This window comes from Lingula anatina, chromosome 1 (assembly GCF_051362555.1).
Source record: "Lingula anatina isolate TDL-2025a chromosome 1, LinAna3.0, whole genome shotgun sequence".
Classification (NCBI taxonomy): domain Eukaryota; kingdom Metazoa; phylum Brachiopoda; class Lingulata; order Lingulida; family Lingulidae; genus Lingula; species Lingula anatina.
In genome coordinates this window covers 17,380,526-17,392,754 of record NC_141767.1, presented here as the reverse complement: position 1 = coordinate 17,392,754, position 12,229 = coordinate 17,380,526, and the positions used below count along the sequence as shown (strand labels likewise).

Here is a 12,229-nt window from a genome sequence, read left to right as displayed (position 1 = left end):
AATTATCAACATTCCCCCTCCTCCCTTATTGTTGAGTTTTGTGGAAGTGATGTATCACGGGAAATTTGGTTTATTATACTGCATGGTGGAAAACTCACGTTATTTTTTTCCTATAATAAAGCAGTGTATTCCAATAACTAGTGAACTTCAGTCACAATCTACTTACGTCTTTTGACTGTGAACATGCGTAAACAGTTTCAGTCACAATCACTCACCTAAACTGAGCCATACCTGTCGTAATTTGCATAACAATAAGTTGTTCATCGTACTGCGAGCTGTCTTCCGAATTCTCACTTGGCAGTCGAACACAGTTGCGTGAAGGCGCTCTAGTAGGTCCTACATGTGGTGCAGTCGCAAGGCCAGCTGTTATAAGCAAATACATGTTTTGTAAGTATTACTTCTTCTTCAATAACCTACAACAAATATTTACAACACGATTCTTGTTAATATTATTATTATTATGTCCATTTTTTACTTGTATGTCTCTCAGAATATTAGAATGTATTTATTAAGTGTAACATTGCTTTGGGGCTGCAAAAGAACGAGAGGAACGGCGCGCCTGGCCGACTTGGAAGAAAGATTGGTTATAGTCTTTTAGAACTGTACTTAGTTTACTTCTGTGTGACCATTTTGTACTACGTGCCCTGGACAACTTAAAAATTCTATTTGTGACAATCTTTTATGTAAATGTAATCTTAACCACAAAGAACACCGACTTATTTCGATTATATAGGCCTAATGCTTGTTTATGATCAAAATGTACGGCCGCATTCTATCAACAATTCAGACGTCTCTCTTGCCGACAATGACTTAAGTTTTAAGAGAACTTTTCAAAACTTTTAAAACTGAGCAATCTTATAATTATTTTGTCTTTGAAGTTCCATTTTTATAGATTGTAAATCAGTCTTTGTAAAATTTAAATCATTTTAGGTTTTATAAATGTAATTTTGTAAGGGGGTGCTTGCTGATTATGAACTTCGGAAATGCTAATAAACATACACATCATTCCATTTATAAGTGCCCTCTTTCCTGTGCTATTGATTGCCCTAAAATAGGCATGTTTATGCCTATTCGTTAAGTCAAAAACATTTGACGTTAACCGTTTTTCCTCATTTCAGAAGCCGGCAGCCGCACACGATGCGCCTTCAAGAAACCTAGCCTTTGGTTTACACCCAGGAGCCCTTCAACATTCTTGAATTTATATCATTTTGGTTGAAATCATCTATTGCCATGGCACTGGCCACTGGCATTATAATGTACTTTTTGTATAATTCTATTTGCAAAGGTCTGGCAAATGGAATAGATTTGTTACGCTTTTCACCCCGCAAAATGAATGGAATCTCCCCACCTGGCACCCCTCAAAAACAAATGGACTCGTCCAACCTGTCACCCCTCAAAACAAATGGACTCGCCCCACCTGGCACCCCTCAAAAATAAATGGGCTTGTCTAACCTGTCATCCCTTCTAAATAAATAGACTCGCCCCACCTGTCACCCCTTGAAACAAATGGACTCGTCCCACCTGCCATCCCTCAAAAACAAATGGAATCGTCCCACCTGTCACCCCTTGAAACAAATGGATTCGCCCCACCTGTCACCCCTTCAATACAATAGATTCGCCCCACCTGTCATCCCTCAAAAACAAATGGAATCGTCCCACCTGTCACCCCTTCAATACAATAGATTCGCTCCACCTGTCATCCCTTCAAAACAAATGGACTCGCCCCACCTGTCACCCATTCAAAACAAATGGACTTGCCCCACCTGTCACCCCTTCAACACAATAGACTCGCCCCATCTATCATCCCTCAAAAACAAATGGAATCGTCCCACCTGTCACCCCTTCAATACAATAGATTCGCTCCACCTGTCATCTCTTCAAAACAAATAGACACGCCCCACCTGTCACCCATTCAAAACAAATGGCCTCGACCCAATGTCACCCCTCAAAACAAATGGAATCACCCCACCCCTTACCACTCAAATTAAATAAACTCTCCAAAGTGGTCACCCATCAAACTGAATAGACTAAACTGTCACCATTAGCAGTGCAATTACATAAAGCGCAAACTATAGGACAAAGACCATGATTATGTTATTTATTATTACAGGCCATTACCAACAACAGACAACGATAGTAAAGAGAATATATATATGTCCGTATACACTTCTGTATTTGAACGGAAATAATACAGTTGAAAATTCCGTACCTTTTTATTCATCAATATTAATTTAAGATCAAATCTAAAGACTGTCCCAAAAAGCGTATTTACTTAAATAAACTGTTCTTTTTTTCTCAATTGTCAGGAAATAACACTTACAAATGGTGGAGGAAAACTGACTTCTACAATGTAGATTACAAAAGCAAATGACAGGTAGCTGATTGACTAAATAAATTAAAATCTTACTCGACCTTAATCTTCGACCGAATGGACTTAAAAGTTACGATATGCAAACAGTTAAAATTTACATTACGTTTATGAATTACAATACTGCAAAATAAAATTAGAGAGAAATTGAATAGGGCCCAAAAAGAGTTAGATACATCTTAGCTGGCCCTGAGGTATAACTTGAAAACAACATTGATCGACTTCAGGGTAAAATTTGGAAAGGGAACATGGTCGATCTTAGTACACCAATCGTCATCAAACTTAATTAATATGTACACCTAAATTAATGTTTCCAAAATAACAGTAAAAAATTTGTACAATTTCATCACATTGCATGTGTGCACGTGCTTGTCTGTTATGTGTCCAGTTCCAAAGTACGATCGGAAGACAAAGGCAGCCCCTATCAGACGCACATGGCCTTCGCGGCAAAGGAGTTGGAAATTCTGAAAGACCAAAATGGCGTTATTACAACTATATTAAAAGTATATTCCAAGGCAATGAAATTTGAACTGAGATTGACTTTATTGGAAAAGTTAGGGCTTATGCTCATGTTGAAAAAAAAGCTGAACATCAAATTGAAAGAATCGACTGCGCAGACAAACCAAGTTTAGAATTATTCCCTAAAAAATACTCTAAAAACATAAAAAAGATGTTTTTAGGAAACACCATTACCGGTGCAAAGAACACCTGAATTATAAACGGCAAAGAGCCTATACTGCCCATTTCAATTAAAACAAACTAAGCTGACAAACACTGAGCTATAACTGGGTAGAAGTAAGAAAATTATTCTGACAAAGACAACCTCAATATTAAATTATGCACATTAGACGTAACTTATGTCCACTATTAAACGCTCGTAGAAAAAATTACTCACAAGATATACTGTATATATTTGGCTCTGTGACTTCACTTATCCTGCGTCCTCTCCGTACAGGGTCCAGCAGTCAAGTGACCAGTCAAGAAGATAGCACTGCGATGAGCGAATTATTGTTATGCAAATCACAACAGGTATGGTCCATTTAGATTGGATAGTTTGTGTCGAAACCATTCTCATAGATCGGCGAATCTATATGTTGTTACATATTACTTGATAAAATTAATTTTTTGTGAGCTCTTGATGGATACATATAATTTCGCCATTCGTTCATAAATGCTTGAAACCCCTCTTTGTAGAATGCGTCGATACTATTTATTCCCAACTCAACCCATTCGGTTCGTTATTGGTTGAGTCAGATGCAGTTCTCTCACCTGCCTATTGTCATGTTAATACAGTGGTACGATTTATTCGGAGCAAGGAGATATACAGTAGCTGTCACCAATACAGACTTTTTGACAAATGTTGTAAAATGGTCATTGTATAGATTCTCCGAATCTGAAAAGAGCTGTCAAATGTACAGACCAAAAGCAGAAAATAATAATGCACAAAATAGGTTACTATCAATTCTGATGCAATAATACATTATGCTTAACTGCAAAGTCAACATCAAATCTTAATTATGCACAACAGGTAATACCGATGTAAGTAAAGTGTGTAACAAGCATAAGGCTTCATGAGAGTGCAAGTTCACACTTTGAAAATGCCAGAATGAGAAAAATGAAAATTTCACAAATGAATTCAAGAAAAAATGATAATCCAATCAAGCAGGTTTTCCAATTTGAGCTGTATGTCAATCCTAATAATCATTCTTGTAAGTTAAAAAATAATAAGTAACATGTTTTTTTTTCATGATGTTTGTAATGGTAATACACAAAGTAGGGTTTTTGTCAATTTTTATGCAATATTACATGATTAACAGCATAATCACCACCATTTTTTTATTACGCTTATCTACTACACATAACATGGACATTAAGAAAATTTATTATCATTCGGCTTCATGCCCATGGCAGTTCTAGGTCCCACGTTGAAAATGCAAATATGTGAGAAATGAAAATTTCATAAAGAACTGCACTGTTTCCAGAAGACAATGCAATCAGATTGGTTTTCCAACACATAAAGCTGCATTTTAGTCCTATGAATCTTTTCAGTGAATTTGAGAACCATACGTAACATAACTTTCGTTTAATGGTCATTATGTGCCCAAAATAGTTTTTTTTTTTCAATTTTAATGCAATATATTACATTATGTTTGACAGCATAATGCATTGGTGGATTTAGGGGGGCTGTCAGGGGGGGTGTCCTGACCACCCCCCTTCGATTTCTGAAGAAAATCACGTGCATCAATGGTTCCCTCTTGAAATTAGAATTTTAATTGACTAGCTGAATCATAGTTCTAAAACGTACCAAATAGTACCGTTCGCCTTCTAAAATGCCAACATTTTTTTCGGGGCCCTTCAGCGGGCCCCGAACCCCACGAACGCCAAGGACGGGGTGGGGTGGGGGAGAGGGTCGGCTTCGCATTCGCGGCCTGTCATTCCTAAAAACTGGACCTCCTTCAAATAATCCTGGATCTGCCCCTGTAATGACCATCAATTTTTAATAATGAAATAAAATGAAGTATCATGGACATTCAGAAAATGTGACTAGCAAAGGTATTCAAACTCACGGAGGTTCAAAGTCACACCTTGAAAATGTCAATATCTTAAAAATAAAATTTTACATGAATATTCATCAGTTCCATAAGTTTGAAGACAAAAGGTAAAACATTTTCACCTTATGGTGTTATCACTGAAGTGCACGGCGACGCTGGTGACGGCTGTATGTAGGGGAGACCGGGGCTAGTTGGACCCCGGGGTAATTAAGTTGGTCCCCCATCAATTTATGACAAACTACATGTAACTATGTGGTAAAAGAATTCACATCATCTTGTAAAGTGACCGTATCCAATAGTGCTACTTAAAGAAAGCGTCGGCAGTGAGTCCAAATGAAATAATTTAGCATCTTAAAGTAACTTTATTAAAAAGACTTAATGGGGGTCCAACTTACCCCGGGGTCCAACTAGCCCCGGTCTTCCCTACAGACACATCTGTGTCTGTACATAAAAAGGGATGATAATCAAATGGGAATTCCCTCAGCCTCGTTTTCGCACGTATAGCAATGATAGTGTAGTATGGCGGACGGAACGTCGCCATTCGTAAAATACACACCCTCACGCTTTGACAGTCAGTGTGCTTGTACTTAAGAGTACTTTTCATAGTGTAATTATATTAACGAAGGTTTTACCATGGTTGCGGCCAAGCTTAGTGTTCTCACGCTAAATTGCTGGTAAGTTTTTGAGGTTCCACGTATGCCGTCTCGGTGCCCGAGACGTACATGTAGGTTGAAATGCAAGATCTAACCTTTAAACCTTTACCATTAGGGTTAAAAATGTTTTCCCAGTGCCTATTTTCAGCTTTTGTCTTTTACTTTGGATTTAAGGCCTTTCCGCAGCGTTCCATTCTAATGTAAAATTGATCGATGGACAAATAATGCAGTTAAAGCCTAGAGTATGGGAAGCATGTGATGTTAGACACTACAAAATAAACATAATGGCACGTACAGAATTTAATTCTTACAATGAAAAAAATCCATACGTTAAATCACCAGTAGATTATTTTGTTCTAGGGGTATTCCAATCCCAGGTCTTGGCAGCAAAGACAGAGAGCAGAGAATGAAGGCTATAGCAGACAAAATTGCAGAGGGAATGCATGACATTGTGATGTTGCAGGAGGTAAATACATGTATGCTCATGTCAGTTTTTTTTAAATAGTTGAATAATTGCATTGTACATGTAACAGTTTATATATCATGTTATAATTAGTGGACACTATTAACATTTTTTGTAAGTGCTTAATGGATTTTATCAATTTAACTTGATATTTTTTCTTTTTTCAGATTTGGGATGAGAAAGACTTTAAAAGTATACAGCTCAGAGTTTCTTCTGTTCTGCCATATAGCCACTATTTTCATAGGTACATTACATGTTAATTAGTTACCCATTTCTGATACTGGTACATTTATTCATTTTTATTGTCATTAGGTTTTGCCTTTAAAGTTTATATATTTATAAAGTCATTGCAGAAAGTGATTTCTATATTTAAAAATATGTATTATTAAAGTTTGAAAATGTGCTATATATAAGTAGTAAAAAAAGACACCAAGGTGAACAAAGAGTAGAATTTATGGTTGAATTTTGTTTGTGATCTTTTGTTTTCATATATGTTTTACTTTAATGAACAAAAGGTTGGTGTACCAATGTTTATATTCCAGTGGATTTGTTGGAAGTGGTGTCTGTGTGTTCTCAAAAGGTGAAATAGTTGAAGCTTTCAACCACCGCTATTACTTGAATGGCTATGCGCACAAGATATGGCATGGAGATTGGTTTGGAGGAAAACTGGTTGGGATGAATAAGATAGTGTACCAGGGACTTGAAATAGCACTTTATACTACACATGTAAGTTGTTTAAAGTTGGTTGGTAAATGAGTAGTCGTTTAAAAGTATATTTTCCTTCACTGAAGTATGAAATTATTGAATTTAGGGATGTATATATATTTTAAGTTTTTTTTACATTCTTGATATGAGTGACATACATCAGAATAAACTATTCCTATTCTTTGTGCCTACATTCCGAGTGGTGCAAGTGTCCAAAAAGAACATAAAGGGTAGTATCCAATAGCAAATATGTTAGCTATAAAATTGCATCTCTTATTTCTGATGTTCATTCTGACAGAATGCACCATCCTGGACTCTGAATCATTTTCTTAAGTACTTAATGGTGAATACATAATTTTATTTTCAAAATAATAAAGAAAATTCAGAAGTTTGTTTTCCATAGGTCCATGCAGAATCCTACCCCAAAACTATTGAATGCCTTGATTTCTTTTAAAGATTTAAAAAGTTTCTCTTTTAATTCCAAAGGTCCATGCCGAGTACTGCCGCGACAATGATGAGTACCTTGCCCACAGAGTCAGCCAGGCCTACGAACTGAGTCAGTTTATCAAGCACACCAGCGGTGGCAGTGACCTGGTCATCTTGGGCGGAGATCTCAACTATGAGCCAGTAGATATAGGGTACAGGATTGTCAGGACCAATGCCAATATGCTGGATGCTTGGTTAGAAAAGGTGTGAAATGAAACTGCAGTATTTATTAATGAGTTGTTTTCCTGAATAGATTAATTTGTTAAGAAGCTAGCAAAGGGACGCATATACTTATATAAACAGGCATGTGTTTTGGATTTCAACTTTACTTACATTATTTGAGATGTCTAACCTTCTTAACAGTAAGATCATGCCTTCCTATCCAGCTATATCCCATAGTGTTTTTGTGAAGGTCATAAATGTTATTTTTCAGTATTAAGTATTTTATTCAGTCGTTCATTGGTCTGCTGTTTTGTAGCTAACTTAAGAGAGAATTGGACGTTGTCTCTTTGAAATAGCAGAATTATTTAAATCATTTTCTGTCATGCTTTTCCTTTTGCCCCCTGTTTCAGAAAGAGTGGAATGCTGATGATGAGGGTTATACATGTGATGTGCCTTCCAACTGTTACACTAGTAAAGCATGTCTTAAACTGGCACCAAAGGGGAAAAGGATTGATTATATAATGTTCAAAAGCAAGTCAGGTTTGTCAAACTTATTTGTTTTGAAATAGTCTATGTCTGTAAATAACTCTTTCTATCATAATAGATTGTCAACAATATTGGCACTATGATGCTTAAATATGTCATGTTTAAAAAAAAACCCAATTAGTTGGAAAAAATTGAAATTCAAGAACACCCAGAGGCTTGTTATGGCAATAATTAATGATTTATTTACCTACCATAGACGGAAAACTACCTAGATTTTAAATTAACCTATTCACAGAAGCAAAGCCAGAAAACAAAGTTTTTTTTTTGTAAATATTTTAATAAATGTAGAAAAATTAAAATATCCATTACCTGTGTTACTAGGTGTGGTGATGACCTGTGACAGGTGTTATACCACTTTGGGACACATTCCAAACACAAAGATCAACTATTCTGACCATGAAGCTTTAGCTGCAGATTTCACCATTCACAAGTCTTCTAAAGGTAATTCAACCTAAAACCTTTAAAGAAAAGAAATAATATGCATCAAATAGAGTCCATGAAGGTGTTGTTGTTGTAATTTTCAAGATTTTAAAAAGAAACAGCAGTGCAATTTAGATCTCAGAGTGAACATGGGACAGGAAAGTATAATTAGCATACTTTGAAGGCATTTAATTTGGACAGTGACATATATTTGATGATAATCAATCAATCTGGTGAATATTTAGGGGCAACTATCAAAATTAAATGTAAAAGAAGTTAACAATACATATTGCAGACTCCCCAGGGGCCACTTCTCCAGGCTATGACAAAGAACAACTGTTAAGAGAGGCTGTCCATGCTCTGGACCGTGGCATGGACAAAGTGAAACAAGACAAGAAAATATGGATATTGGTTGGAGCAATTTGCATTGCATTACTATTTGTTACTGCTGAATTCAATGCTGACATAGGGTATGGTATCCACACAGCCATTATTTTGCTACGGGTTGCACTTGTCTTAGCCATGGGGTTCTGTGGATGGATGGCATTTATTATGGACACCGTGGAAATGAAAGGGCTGATAGAATCTAGACAGTCTATTCTTTATGTTATGAAAAAATGAAGTAAGATTTAGTTTAACTGAAAATTAGATAATTAGAAAATGTAATGAACTTTTTTCTGTGTTCTGTAAGAGAACAATGTGTAGTCTCAAATGAAATAATTATTGTGCAAAAATGTCTAAATGTGTTTCCAAAATCAATTATTTTATTCCTTACATTTAATAAATTTTATAATTGATGTATATCCTCACTTAAAATCCCCATTATGTTGTATGGACTTTACCAGGACTTGCAGGTTTTGCGATCAACTTACACAGCTGTGAAAGCAGCAGTTACTCAATCTTGGTACATGTTGTCATAATTCCATAATTTGTGTATTGTGTATTGTCACGGCTTTAATTCAGAGGGCTACATATGTGTAACAAATGTTGATTTGAATAATTTATTTGACTAATTGTGCAATATGGAATTTTTTTTTTTTGAAATCGATTAATTGCTCACATTTATGTATTCATTTATAGATGTTGAAAAGTATAGCTTAAAAATATTTGTTACATTTGTTTTATTTAGTCCTAAAGAAGTAAGTTGAGTTTGTAAAACAGAACAAGGATCTGAAAGAAACAAAATTTATTGAGATTGCTGAGACTTGATGCATTGTATGATTATATACAGATATCACATGAATTTTTGTCCACACAATATATATTACTATATATAAAACTGAGACTATCCACGTGTTTATATATAACAATTGACCTACCATGGCACTCAAAACAGGACAGAGGATAAAGCTTACTACTGGTGCTTATATATTAGAGGATCCAGTATTTACAATAGAAGAACCTCTTCAATCAAAAACTGATTCAAAATACATAAACAAAATATTTAATTATACACTTTTATAATGTCTAACCAAGCTCAATTATCCTCATATCATATTTATGGCATACTGCTCTGTATTATGTAAACTACTGTGGCATGTTGTGGAGATCAAAGATTTGGGATAACATTTGGTTGCAACTTGCACCCTTATGATTTGGATGACTGTCCCATATGCTGTCATTATCAAGTGATATACCTACTGGCAAAAGTAAATATGATCCTCCATCCTACATTTTATACATCACAAAAAGGTTGAAGTATATTATTAAGCAACCCTACAAGATCTAATGCTCATACAGCAAAAATGGGAAAACTTGTTTATCATCCACATTGCACCTCATCTCTCACAACCAAAATGTGGTCATAATTCATCTCTTAGGAAATGTGATAAAATAACAAACCCCAACCCTTCTATAAACCAGAGTAAACAATATGTACATTACAGGACATTATCAAGCTTAGTACCTGACCCTCAAAAATATTACATCATACATACATACGTACCATTAAATCACATTTTCATTTTTCCTTCAAAATGTGAGAAGTAGAAACAGTTTTGGCAGATATGTAATTTTACATTTAACATAAAAAATCTAGTGAGAAATTGTGCAATAAAAACAAGAGCCACTTACTGAACAATGGTATTTCTGGACTTTTCCACAAAAAAGTTGCAGAATGTTGTTGCAGATGATTACATTTGGGTAGTAAGACCAAATGTATCAGTTTAGTTTCGAGTCCAACAATTCAGTGACCTGTCACCTTACAGAGAACTGCTGTAACCAGGAGTTAACCCAACTTTATTTGAAGCACAGATTATACATATTATTTTATATACTTGTAGCTTTAGGTGAGGATGACGATGTGATCTTAATTCAGATATTACATAGTTTGTGCAGGTTTTAACTTTTTGCTGTAACTGATAGGAGATAATGCAAAGCCTTTTGTCTTCATCATTTCTTGAAGGTCCTGGTCCTCTTCTTGCTCTCTGGAATAATCCAATTTTTAAAGAGGTAAAAAGCTGCTTAAATTTCTAAAATATTACCTAAATTCATATCAAACATAGGAAAATACTTGAAGTACACCGGTACTTTCCTACGCTATCACTACATGCTGCAAATTTTTCACTTTAATGTGCAGTGCAGAACAGAGGACTTGTGAGCGTATTTTAATTGTGGAAATGGGGATATATAAAACAAGGCAATGCAATTCTGACTATTTCTGTTTTTGCTTTAAAATTCAACATTAAGGCTACCTTAACTTTATTTTCACAAATCAGTTGCAAATAAAAATGATAGCAGAGAAAGGAACCATTCAACTTTGTTCCATATATATTCTGAGTAAACCAAAAGCAAATAATGTGGCATACCTAAGTCTATCCTCTTCCAGTAGTGCCACCAAGGCATCTCTCTGTTCAACCACTTCCAAAAGTTCATCAAGAATCTTCTTCTCTGCTTCAATTTCCTCTGTGGTTTTCCTCATGTCTGCAAATTCAAACCAGAATTCAACTTCAAAGCAGTTAAAGTAAAACCTCAAAGATTTTTGACAAAAATCTGACGAAAACAAGTGCTTCATCAAATTCCTTATTCCTTGTTATTTATTCCTATTCAAAACCACTCCTTTCTGGATCTACTGTGGCTAAACATACTTAAATTAATTGCTAGTCATACCATCAATGGCCATTTTCTCTCTAAGAGCCTGCTCCAACCTTCCATGCCTATCCTCCAGCTCCAGTTCCTTGGCCCTAAAATGGAACAGGATAGGATAAAATCAGCCTCGGAACATATGTATCTAAAATTGTGAATGACTACATTTTCTACAGTTGCAATAGTACACAAAAACTTGGGTTTATTTTAAAATAAAATATTTTATAACACTCTCGAAGCAAAAATAATTCAGATTCTATATCTTTCAGTTTATTTTTGTATTTTCTGGATTATTCGTTCACTATTGCAGATTAGCTTGACTGCTTACCTGACCATGAGCTCAGACTCGTATCTAACCAGGACATTTTTCTCGTGGACCAGATTGAACCATTCCTGCATCAGTTCCTTTTCATCACGCCTTGCTTCTGAAACAACAATTCAACAAAAGTAAACATACAGTTATGACAGGCTAGCATGTGCTTAAAGGGACATTATACAATGTTTTTCTCCTCCTTAACATCCATCTTTCATAAAACATTTTTTCAAGGCTACTGCTGCAAGTTTGAGTCCATAGTATCGAGATATGGTGCAAGTGCCTGTTTTTTTTCTCTTTAAAAAAGGAAAACAAAGGCTCACTACTGAGTAAAGATGTTGAGGAGGGGAAAATACATGGAATGATAAGCTACATATATATATATATATATATATATATATATATATATATATATATATATATATATGTTAATGTGATCAATTTGTACGTGGTTGCTATACCATGCATCATATCATT

At 35.3% G+C, this 12,229-nt stretch overlaps 2 protein-coding genes and 1 long non-coding RNA gene across 9 annotated transcripts in view; 1 reads left to right on the top strand and 2 right to left on the bottom strand.

The window, feature by feature from the left end:
• Nucleotides 1-2,267: 2,267 nt before the first annotated feature.
• Nucleotides 2,268-3,872, bottom strand: LOC147764030 (uncharacterized). The gene is made up of 2 exons (XR_015332079.1): nt 3,264-3,872; nt 2,268-2,832 (listed from the first exon to the last, which is right to left on the bottom strand). It is a non-coding gene; the product is annotated as an uncharacterized LOC147764030 (long non-coding RNA).
• A 1,553-nt stretch (nt 3,873-5,425) lies between these two features.
• On the top strand, nt 5,426-9,152 carry LOC106178186 (putative neutral sphingomyelinase). Its single transcript, XM_013561270.2, has 8 exons — nt 5,426-5,594; nt 5,934-6,039; nt 6,204-6,280; nt 6,579-6,762; nt 7,228-7,431; nt 7,800-7,929; nt 8,257-8,376; nt 8,651-9,152. The coding sequence occupies exons 1-8, from the start codon at nt 5,554-5,556 to the stop codon at nt 8,974-8,976; spliced, it is 1,188 nt and encodes a 395-aa protein (XP_013416724.1). The 5' UTR covers nt 5,426-5,553; the 3' UTR covers nt 8,977-9,152.
• Nucleotides 9,153-9,526: 374 nt separating this feature from the next.
• The window catches only part of LOC106178150 (F-actin-monooxygenase MICAL3), a 33,889-nt gene continuing 31,186 nt past the window's right edge, over nt 9,527-12,229 (bottom strand). For all 7 annotated transcript variants that reach the window (XM_087000105.1, XM_087000107.1, XM_087000109.1 and 4 more), the window contains 4 exons: nt 11,768-11,864; nt 11,464-11,537; nt 11,163-11,277; nt 9,527-10,781 (listed from right to left, as the gene is read on the bottom strand). In XM_087000105.1, coding sequence (XP_086856231.1) covers nt 10,676-10,781; nt 11,163-11,277; nt 11,464-11,537; nt 11,768-11,864 — 392 coding nt within the window. In that variant the 3' untranslated portion in view covers nt 9,527-10,675. The remainder of the gene's footprint in view (nt 10,782-11,162; nt 11,278-11,463; nt 11,538-11,767; nt 11,865-12,229) is intronic.